This window comes from Haliotis rubra, unplaced genomic scaffold (assembly GCF_003918875.1).
Source record: "Haliotis rubra isolate DU_JTF1 unplaced genomic scaffold, ASM391887v1 Scf637, whole genome shotgun sequence".
In the NCBI taxonomy this organism is placed as follows: domain Eukaryota; kingdom Metazoa; phylum Mollusca; class Gastropoda; order Lepetellida; family Haliotidae; genus Haliotis; species Haliotis rubra.
The window spans coordinates 267,855-280,402 of NW_025767343.1; the positions used below are offsets into that span (position 1 = coordinate 267,855).

Here is a 12,548-nt window from a genome sequence, read left to right on the forward strand (position 1 = left end):
GTTTGAAGCTTAATTTCATCTCAACGTGGTGTAATACCAAATATTATAACATATGTTATATTTGACCACCTTCTAAATGGCATTGTGTATCGACAGCTTTCGGCCAATGTGGCTGTTCCAATTTACTGTTATCAGAGGGGTACACAAAATCAGCAATCTTTTAATTAATCAATACTCATCGACCTCAAAGTCTCATATGGTAAAATGATCAACCCTGATTAACCCTGGGTCTTGTATGGTCAACTTAAAATCTTTTAACAACTGCATATGGTCAAAATCAATTCTTATTGATATTTATTACAATTTTAGATCAAGCCATCTTTCATTTTCAAACCCAATTTAAGCATGTATGGCTATCTAAGTGAAACTCCTAATTGTTCTTGCTGGTACGTGAATCCGAGTCCAGATTAACAACCCCAGTGATGACGTAGAGCCTGTCTCCAGTCTTTAACCATCCTATAAGGACAAAAGATGAAAGCTTCACATTCTGTATGAAGTGCAATGTTCAGGCTTTACCCTGGCTATATTAAGACCAGGTACTTGAGCTGCAGTTCCTGTCTGATGGAGACACAATAGAGACACTGAAGAGCAGCTCAGTATCAAAGCTAACTACAAGATATGTCTATTGACCCATCAGATCAAAAGTGGTTTCACACAGTAACAGTAAGTCTTCCATTCTCATATGTTTCCCTATACAGTATGCCAGGACTACATTGAAGTCAAACATGTGCCCATTAAACAATATGAAAACCACTTACATACTGATCCTGAGGTCATTGACTCCAGACAACTTTGAACTATCGGTTAAAATGGTTTATTGTTGACACTAATACAAGGTACATCAATGTAATTTTGGGCCATATCCATTATGTCTGGTATATGATATTGACAGTGATTTGTAGGTGGGATTGCATTTATTAATCAATCCATGCATTCCACATAAATGACCCTGTCCCTAAGACAGCCAGACACTTATACCTTTCTCATACACCACCCTCTCTCTAAGACAGTCGGACACTTGTGCCTTTCTCATACAACACCCTCTCTCTAAGACAATCAGACACTTGTGCCTTTCTCATACACCACCCTCTCTCTAAGACAATCAGACACTTGTACCTTTCTCACACAACACCCTCTCTCTAAGACAATCAGACACTTGTACCTTTCTCATACAACACCCTCTCTCTAAGACAGTCAGTCACTTGTACCTTTCTCATACAACACCCTCTCTCTCAGACAGTCAGACACTTATACCTTTCTCACACAACACTCTGTCTTTCAGACAATCAGACACTTGTACCTTTCTCATACAACACCCTCTCTCTGAGATAGTCAGACACTTGTACCTTTCTCATACAACACCCTCTCTCTAAGACAATCAGACACTTGTACCTTTCTCATACAACACCCTCTCTCTAAGACAATCAGACACTTGTACCTTTCTCACACAACACTCTGTCTCTAAGACAATCAGACACTTGTACCTTTCTCATACACCACCCTCTCTCTAAGACAATCAGACACTTATACCTTTCTTATACACCACTCTGTCTCTCAGACAGTCAGACACTTGTACCTTTCTCATACAACACCCTCTCTCTAAGTCAGTCAGTCACTTGTACCTTTCTCATACAACACCCTCTCTCTCAGACAGTCAGACACTTCTACCTTTCTCTCAGACAATCAGACACTTGTACCTTTCACACAACACCCTCTCTAAGACAATCAGACACTTGTACCTTTCTCATACAACACCCTCTCTCTAAGACAGTCAGTCACTTGTACCTTTCTCATACAACACCCTCTCTCTAAGACAGTCAGACACTTATACCTTTCTCACACAACACTCTGTCTCTCAGACAATCAGACACTTATACCTTTCTCACACAACACCCTCTCTCTAAGACAATCAGACACTTGTACCTTTCTCATACAACACCCTCTCTCTAAGACAATCAGACACTTGTACCTTTCTCATACACCACCCTCTCTCTAAGACAATCAGACACTTATACCTTTCTTATACACCACTCTGTCTCTCAGACAGTCAGACACTTGATCCAACATATCTCTGTATCATCCAGTGTTTATATGTATCTTTGTATCAGACTGCCTCTGTATCTTCCAATGACTGATCCAAACAATGACGTCACCACCATCGATTGGCAACTTCTAGGCAGTGTGCCTATGTTTGTCCATTGATTGTTAGCTGAGGCAGACCCACGTGGCTGCAGGTTGTCTGTGTGTCTTAAGGCAATGTGTGTCTAGCTGATGGACGGTCAGGACATGGGCATCACAGAGCATATAAGCAATTACATGGCACATGCTTCAGTTACTAGATGAGATTCCGATGATCAACCTTTGTTGTATAAATATGCAGACACAGTGGGAGTCCACTATCTCAACCTCCTCACAAGCATGAACAAAGCTAACAATCCATAACACACACAAGGAACATTATAGACTATTAGAATCACTCTCATCAAAAACCACATGCATCAACCATAAACTACACAAGTAAACACAGAATATCACTAACAGCTCTTTTATGTATACTTTCAGAATTAGTATTGCAAACATCAGATATAATTTAATTTATTGTCTGTACGTCGCCACTACATTAGAATTTGTGTTCCTTTGAGAGCGGATGGGATTCACAGCATATAACTGATATGATGTGATGAAGAGATTACACCAGGACTCTAATATATCCTACAATCAGTCCGACTGGCAAATCTGTCAAAATATCTCTTTGGTGGGATGGCTTTATATAAAACTCTTTTGCATCTTAAATAATGATTGGATACATCAGTTTAGTGCATTTGATAAATTAAATTGAAAATAACCAAGACAGACTTTTGAGGCAAAAGTCTTCAGTTAAAATGCAGCTGAATTTCAGGGAAGAAACTCTACCATTCCAAACTCCCAGTTGTTTTCAATTATGAAAAAAGTAATTAGATTTCATATATCACAAAAGCATTTGCATTACATGCCAAACTGGAATAATCCCTATTATCACATGTACCTTTTGACATCGACCTTAATCTGATCTTAACCCAAACATGTCATATAGCAAATATATACCATGTTTGGTGATGACACATTCAACATTCAGAGAAACTATTCATAGTCTGGTCATTTGTGCAACAGTTCCACTTGAGTGCATTGATGTTGAATGGAAGTGTTCGTAACACTAACTGTCAATCATAGTGGATCAAAACTGCTTCCTCAGAAAATCTCCGACTTGTTTATGTTGTATTGTACATAATTTCGAGCAGCATGACACTAGAATGTACCAATGTTAAAACTTAGACAACTAATCATGGCCTGTTCTTTAGTTGTCTTAACCTTATATCTGCACATTTTGGAAATGGTCATTCTACTGTGGATTGTTTACATCCTGTATATTGAAAACTCTCATCAAAAGGAGTAAACACTTTAAAGGGCCAGTGTTCACGAAAAAATCACATCTTTTCTTATGTGAACCAAAATGGAATTTTGTAATTACTTAAGATTAATGTTTGAAAATATACACTAATTTTTCTTACAATGAAAGTGCTGAAATGTTATGCCATTAGGAGGCCTCTGTTTGCCAAACTAAACATGCCAGGTTAGATGATTATGACGTAATTGGAGCCAGTTGATTTAGACTCCTGTCTTGTCCCAAAGCAAAATATGTAAATACTGACATTTAATCACATGAAAAAAGTATGTAAAAGTACAAAATAAGCATTAGAACTGAAAATGTAAACAGCAAGATAGAAATGATCGTGGGTATTTTCATTCATAACCTCACCTCAATGAAAATATCAAATATGTATAGCAATGTTGACGTACACTGACATATGACATCACTCTCGGGACGCGACTTTCTCAAAAGGTGTGTTCACCGACATGAGTACGAAGAGTATTTGGAAGGAACTTTCGTTGTGTCAAGCAACACATATGTATAAATGTGACATGTAAGTAGTTTGACACATTGTGGTAATCTGCTGGTCGTTATTCTCTTTTTGTTTTCATTGTGACCAAGGGAAATCGTCAGAAACGAGGAGATGTACTGTCATCATTAAGTTTGCGTCAGTCATGGTGTCACGCTTTTGGAAACTATAATATATTGAATTGAATCTTGGAAATAAATAGAAAACACCTATTTTTATTTAATTATCTCTTGCTATGATGCTCTTCTCATGCATGTTCTAAAACTTATGAGCAAGTGTATGCAACGAGTAGGCAAACGGATCTTACAGTATGAGAAAATGATACACAGTGTAAAATCTGAGATGGGCTTTGTTTACATTTCAAACAAGTGGTTCTTTCCCAGAGCAGCATCCGATATATTTAGCAAGATTTCAGCGAGACGTCTTGGTATTGGTGACAAAGACCATTTGTCATTTTATGTTGGAGTGTATGAGGAATTCAAAGATTTGTGTGAATTATAGTTGTGATGTAATGGGCAAAGCATAACCGACATACGTGTGACGTGAATTTATAAAAGTTCACTTCGATGTTCGTGTTTTTCAAAGCATTCTCAGCGATTCTCGGTTCATCAATAATGTTTCAGACTGAGCATTTGTGATTCCATCAAACAACAACAGATACCGGCGATCACAATGATATGTTTTTTAAAAAAAACTCCCAGTAAAATTCGATATTTAAAGTAAGAAATAGTATGAATAATGCAAAACGCAATGAATGGTGATTCAGTGATGTGGCAAAACTGGCGAGATTTACGATGGATGTAACTTTCAGTAAATTTGCCCTACAATGAGCAGATGATATCATATACTACCCATCAAAAGTTTAGACTCACAGTGTAAATGTAGCCACTTACTTCAGTCAACTGTTCTCAACTAGATTTTGCAAAATATTCAATACTGTTTAAAGGTACTGTTTACACATGAACTGATGTATTGCAAAACAAATTTGTATTTCTAAAAATCTATTAATTACCTACTGTGTTCAAACAATCATCAAAATATGTAAAAAAAAAGTGTTGATAACATGATTTTACACAATTGCACAAGTGAAAAGTCGACTTTCTCATTTTGATGAGATTTCTTAAAAGAATTAAAAAGGCATCGCCACAACACAACAGAAGTCACCTTCCAGTTGAAATTGTGCAGCAAAGAGCATGCACTGTCTGGCTATAAAAATCCAGATTACTTTCGGAACTCGGCATCCGTTTTGAAGGAGTTTCAAGGTCAAATCACTACGCCAAGTCTTGACGCTGTGACACGGAACATCGCCATTGAATGAATGCACGCTGGAGATTACCAATTTTCTATTGCCAGGTGTCTGAATGTTAGTCTGAGCACGATATCACTGCTTGCAGCTCGTTACAACCAAACAGGTACAGTCATCCCTTGCTATAACGAGGGTCTTGGGGTCCATGGATGACCCGATATTAGATACCCACGTTATAGTAACTGTTACATTACGCTGAACAAAGGCTAAGTAAAATTGTATTTTCCATGGACAAAACAAAACTGCTATTTCGTGTATTATGCTGAGTCAAAGCTATATCGTATCATTGGAGGTGAAAAAACAAACTTTGTAAATGAAAATAGATGTATGTACAGGAAACTTGCAATCAAACATCACAAAACATGATAATACAATTGTTATTCAACTAAGCCGGAAATAGCAATTAGCTGTGCACAGATGTTTTGGTCCAATGTACCGGTGATTCAGTTAAAAACGATCCGATAGCATGATATAAAAGAATTTCTATTCCATTATCAGAATAATTTGCATCTTGAGCAGTTATTTTAACAGAGATATTATATATTGCTATTGTATTAGTATAATGCATGTTTTCTACGAACATATTTAACATAATAATTAACATAGGCTAAGCACTTTGGGTTACCTGGCTGGATACATTTTACGTAGGAGAAAGTTTGACAAGTCACTGCTGACTTGCCGCAGTACATGCCACTTTGATTGTAAAAACAAAATGTTGGCAATTAATTGTCAAATATGACTTCAATGAGTGAATAACGCGGGTCTTGGGGTCCATGGATGACAAGGCTGTAATCTGTTCGTGATTGCTGAGAATAATGTGAAAAGGTTGCTATCGCGGTAGGCGCGAAAAAAGGACCCTCACGAATGTGGTAAGCGGAAGTTGTATGGAATGAGGTAATGCCATTTCACTCACGGTTTTTCTGTTGTTACTGTAAACAGTTTTAATGAATGGAATTGAATTTAATAAAATAACATGTGTTTTCTGACATCATATGTTCACGGATGGCAGTGATTACCCGCGTAATAACGCGGTGTGTTGCTTCACAGCAAACATTGTAAGTACTTTCGGCTTATGGCATGTCTTTATGATAAAGTTGTCTGTTATAAGTTACTACGATGTTTTGCTGTTCGTCTGATTACTATTGAGAAAACTCTGCATGTTTTAAGCATCTGAAAAACCATGGATAAGTACAATAGACACTGTTAATTGCAATCTGCACTGAATTTCACTAGTTTACAACGTGATTAACCAGAGCTCAACAGCGAATTTCGATGACTTGAAGACGTGTGATCCCTGGGCAACTTTTTTTATGGGAGCCACAGATTACCCCGCGGTTTAACCGAATCCACGGTATCGCGAAGAGTGTTATTGCAAGGGATGACTGTATAACAAATGACCTTCCCCGTACAGGCAGACCTCGAGTCACCACTGCAGCCCAAGATCGGTACATCTACAGTCTGTTTGAGTCAGAAACGGACCGATGAATTGCAAATTTTATCATTGTACAAAATTGCCACATAGATATAAATAGTAAACATGTTTATCATTTACTAATACCCAACAGCTTTCTTATATTTGAAAATTTTCCGGACTCCACCAAAAAATTTGTTTAACTCTTTCAACACCAGTCAACCAGAGGCATTTACTGCCATGACACCGAGTTCCCACAGACTCTGAGGTCATAGATGAAGCCTATGTTTATGAAGGAAATTATAAGCTTGTAAAACGTTATTGCTACTACATCCCATACACCATTTAAAAGATCTAATCCTACTGTTGATAAATATGAAGTTTATTTTTATAATATTATTCAAATAAAACAACTACAACTTAAATAAATTTATTTTTGAATGAAAATGCAAGCTTACATTTATAACGTCCAGATAAACCACAAAAGAGGCAAAAACTATGGCGATTTTTCCCAATTGTGACATGTCATAACATGCCCGTGCCTTTTTCTTTTATATTTTCATTTTTACGTCATAGGAAAATTATTATAAAAAGATTTTTTAAATAATATGTATGGTCGCCTATTTCCCGATATCTATGGCTTTCCGCTCGGTAACATGACATAACAATGGAAAATACCTCCGTTTTCGAAGCTTCGTATGAATAACATGAGAGGCAAATCGTTTGATGTCAGGCATCGTTCGAAAGCTCTGAACATCCTTAACCAAAACCTCTACGTCATGTAATCTAAAAGTTGTGTTTGATCTGGCAACATCTCCTTTGACAATACCCCATATCATTTCAATGGGGTTAAGGTGACAGTGATAGGGTGGAAGTTGCAGAATATCATGACCCATACTTTTTATGTAACTGTCAACTTTGTAGAAAGGTTCACCTTTGTGGGTTTTTATGATCTCCTATAGCTGAGGCTTCGTTGCCTTTGAAGGCTGTGCGATCTGAAATTTGTCGAGCCATGATATCATATCACATATTCGACTGTTCGATGTCGGGGTCCTTCACGCTGTGGTATGGGGCATTGTCCATTACGATAAAAGACTTCTCTGGTAGAGCTGGTACCAACTTATTTTTAACCCAATCGAGGAAAACCGCACCATTCATCTCGGAATGGTAGTCTCTGTTATCTGTAGACTTTGCCCTGAATACCAAGTCGCAGCCTGGGAGAAAGCCTTTGCTGGAGCAACCAGCATGGAGAATGATTACTCTCTCTCCTTTCCCTAGAGGCAGCTTTCTACGTGACCCCTTATCACCCCCATAGGGTACCCACTGACTGCTGGCAGTGTGCGAGGCATTGACCCAGGTATCGTCCAAGTACACTGGCTCAAACCCTTCCTCGCGCTTCTTCTTTATAACCCTGAGAAAATTATTTCTCAAGTGAAAGATATCAGGGCGTACACAGAGTACTGACCTATTCTTCCCCGAAATTTTCTTATAATGATACCCGAAAGAGTGTAAGAGTCGCCAGAGTGTGTACTTTGATACTCTGAGGTTGTGTTCTTGCTTCAAATGCTTTTAAAAAAAAATTCAGCGACATGTATTTGTTTTCAGAAAAGAGCTTGTTGATAGACTGCCTTACAAGGTTCTTTTTGAAAGTTGTCCAAATGTTTTAATTTGTGTGATTTTGACACGACCCCTACCTGCTTCGCATCACCCTCACAATGTTTGTGTTCCAGAACATTTGTCAGTACCCTTGCTGATACTCCTACAGCTTTTGCTGCCCGCTCACGGAATTTATTAATGGCATAAAATGGTTTGCCCCTTTCGGCTTCAGCATGGAAAAAATCGTACACTCTAATCATCAACTGTTTCACGTCAGCATTCAACTTCATTTTTCATCAGGCATGTGTATCCCGTGCACGACGAGTTAGTGGCTGTTCCGTTTCTGCGGTTTCACCCCGCCGCGACAGATAACAACTTTTGCGTTTTCAATGATAAAAGTTTCTTAAACAACTTTTTTGGTGGAGTCCGGAAAATGTTCAAATATAAGAAAGCTGTTGGGTATTAGTAAATGATAAACATGTGTCCTATTTATATTTAAGTGGCAATTTTGTACAATGATAAAATTTGCAATTCATCGGTCCGTTTCTGACTCAAACCGACTGTAGGTACTACATTTGTGTGATCGTACTGCCACGGGTGAGAGCACAGCAGCCAAGGTGCCTGAACTTCAGAGGATATCTGGTCAAACTGTACGGAACAGGTTAAGAGAGACTGGACTGAGAGCCAGGAGACCCGATGTCGGGACCATGCTACGTGGTCACCATCGCGCTCAACGTCTCCGTTATCTAAAATTATTCACTTGGTTGTATAGACATTACCTTCTCAACTGATGTAAAAATTCATTTCTTAAAATCTATTTGTGGACGAGTTATACATGTTTGAAAATACAACATTTCTGCGTTATGCGTTTCTATTTTGGAACAGTATATATATTTGAGCAATAGCACTTAAAGTTTTAGTCAACAGACAATAGGGAGATGAGTGACACACAATAAAATCTTTTAATGTTACCTGTTGTAGGTTATTTTCTGACTTGCTTAGGACGTTTTCAAAATTATCCCTGAATGAACAGAGCTTTTGTGCCTGGCTACTCTTGTAGGATGAAACCATCTCTAATGGCTTGTATACATTCTTGATCAACAGGCTGGCTGCATCAAGGTGAGCCTGTAACACAACATACAATAATGAGAGACAAACTAGGGTGCCTGCTGTCTGTATGTGAAGTACACTGAACTGATCATAACACATACATTGCACAGTTAAACATAGGAATTGGTGTGAAAAGTAATTAGGTAGTTCTGCTATGACCTGTCTAAGTGTCTGACATTTGTTCATCATATAGGTGTACATGAGAATAAATTGCAAAAACATTTTTTGATATGAAGTAAATTACCATTTTCCATAACAAGAGACTTGATTTTTAGTTTTGATCCAATCCTGTGCAGACATCACAGACTCATGTACACTTGTGATAGTGAGAAGGCCACCTGCTTGCTGGAATATTGTACAGTCTTACTTTTATAACAATACCGGTGGACAAGACAATAACCAGCTCATTTTCCTTTCCTGAACAACTTACTTGTGCATCCATTTCTGATTCTTGCAGGAGACATTCCCAAGCCTTAAAGATTGTGCTAGGTTGTTCTACTGGCCTGTGGTAGAAAACATACATCACTTATGTACATGTTTCCGGATTTCATAATGAACCCAAGTCATGTAGGTACATGATGAGGATGACTGTAACCATAGATACACATTCTTCAAGTTTGCCCATTTTCCAGTAAAGATCACTGGCCAAACAAATCAACCAAGTTTGTCATTATGTACCTCAGATTCATCAGCTGCTCAAAAATGTGTGTACCATTCTCTCCTGCTGAATATTGAAAGTATGGCCCAAATACTAGTAGTACTGTTATTGTGCTGTCTGGTATCTCCACAACATCAGTATCCATGCTTGATGTATCTGTCAAGATCACAATTAGTGTAATATGTTTTATTCTATGTCTGAGGTGTGAGAAATTGGGAGTGAAAAGAGGCTAGCTGAAGCAGAGATGTAAGCGGTGAGCGAGTGTCTGTGTTGGGGTGTGCAGTATGAGAGCCATTGTATGTATCTGGGTAGTAAGCTTGGGGTCAATCAAGTAGCTTGGGGGGTATATATAAAGACTGATTTGAAAGTGTATGTGCGTGTCAGGTTGGCTGGTTTTCCTGAATATTCAACTGGTGTGAGTATGATAATGTTATGTTATGTTTCAGTCAGAATATGACTATGAATTGTATATATTTCACATTAAAGCATGTAACTATAACTAAGGTGAAATATAGGTAATATTATTGCTGTGGTTAGTAATATGATGGAATTGTGATCAGTATGTGACATTTTGAGAATGTCTCTAAGTTAGTATACTGGCGTAATGATGATACTCATTCAGCAGGTCACGTGTAATGTATAGTGGTAGTGTTGTGTATCAAGTGACTGTAAAACAGCCCTGTAAACATATCCTGTGTGTGAAATATATATATATATATATAAATATAGATAGTGTACATGTAAAGTCACCAAGTACATGGTGTGCTTTTTGTATCCAGTGTCCGGGGTAGGTGTTACACCCTGTAAGGCTGTCCCGCCGATCGTTAGGGATCGACCCTGACATGCCGTCCGTGGATGTGAAGTAACATCTGTGTATCTGGGGAGAGTGACGTGCCCCGTCAGTAAGGCTGTACCAACTGATCAACAGGAATCATATGGACATGCCGCCAAAGTGTGTAGAGACTTACATGCAGGGGAAGGACCCTTAACCTACCACCAAAGACCTGAACTGTCTGGAAACCCCACATGTGGTGACAATAACATCGTCTGTGATTTATACAGCATGCAACTGATTTGTGCTTTTAATGAATTGTTTACTTATTCCATCTTCCATGTACATGACATAATCATATGAATTGTTGTGTGTTTCTTTAAAAAGACAATTGTGGTGTTGTGATATTTTGAGTATTGATGTGAGTGTATGTGAGTATATGTGAATGGTGAAGTATGATGTGCTTGTTTGGGTGTGTAGGGGAAAGAGTGTGAGGGTGTTTGGTAATGAGAGAATGAAGTTGTGATGCAAGCCTATATTAACTATTGTAAATAGGGTAAATTTAGTTAATAAATTATATTAACTTTTAAATCTGGTTTTGTGTTTACTCTAGTATGTGACATTTTGGTGGCAGCGGTGGGATGTAAAATTTTCCGTCACATCTGGAGTAAAAATTGTGATAGTATGGTGGACTTGAGACCTATTTAGCCTTTCTCAGCCTTTAACCATGTTTTGGCCGTCGGTGATAGTATGGTGGACTTGAGACCTATTTAGCCTTTCTCAGCCTTTAACCATGTTTTGGCCGTTGGTGATAGTATGGTGGACTTGAGACCTATTTAGCCTTTCTCAGCCTTTAACCATGTTTTGGCCGTAGGTGATAGTATGGTGGACTTGAGACCTATTTAGCCTTTCTCAGCCTTTAACCATGTTTTGGCCGTCGGTATGCTCGAAGGTGTACGAGCCCCTGTGTTAACTCAGCAGGGAAGTGAGCAGTAGTGTATCCTTTTTACAGGGTTCCCACAGGCATGGCAGGCCAAAATTCACTGACTTTTCCCTGACAAGTATAGATTTTTCCCTGACCATTTAAGTGTAAAACCTGGCCTTCTTCCTCCCTTTCAGTCAGTCCTAACCACCCTGTTAAGATATTTCCTTCACACATATCATAAATACACACAATATTTGTTAATTTATTACATTAACCAAAACATTGATATTTGTGATGAAGAAATTTTCCTTGACTCTCCTGCCACAATGTTACATAATACTATTAGATACATTTGACCGTGACCATCAAATATATATTCTCATGTGAAGTCAGTATATATCATCTGAAAACTTTGTATTTTATATTAAAGGCTTTTGACAAAGAGCATAAATGTGAAACTAATGATTTAATTGAATTGTTTCATTCAAAGTCAGGAACACATTTCTTCATTATCACAAAATGTTGTAATTATCAAAGGCGTATTTGGAAAGAATAAAGATGCAAGATATAACTTTACATTCAGTACAACCATGACAACTAGATTATGAACATCATTAAACCACTTTCAATTTTGTGAATAAACAGTAAATGTCAGAACATAGGGCATATTATATAAACTTATGCTGTACATTAACAATGAAACATATGGGTATTTTTGGCCAATATGGGCTTTCACAATTTGCAAGAAACCACCATATCCATCATACTATTTATAATATTTTGAAACAGTATACAAATGAATGGAACATTATCTGTTAACTTAGTTATCTTT

At 37.9% G+C, this 12,548-nt stretch overlaps 1 protein-coding gene across 1 annotated transcript in view; it reads right to left on the reverse strand.

Moving 5' to 3' along the window:
* The window catches only part of LOC124256724, a 310,586-nt gene that overhangs the window by 193,544 nt on the left and 104,494 nt on the right, over positions 1 to 12,548 (reverse strand). The window contains 2 exon segments of the mRNA XM_046690688.1: positions 9,224 to 9,376; positions 9,792 to 9,864. Of these exon segments, the coding sequence (XP_046546644.1) occupies positions 9,224 to 9,376; positions 9,792 to 9,864 (226 nt within the window).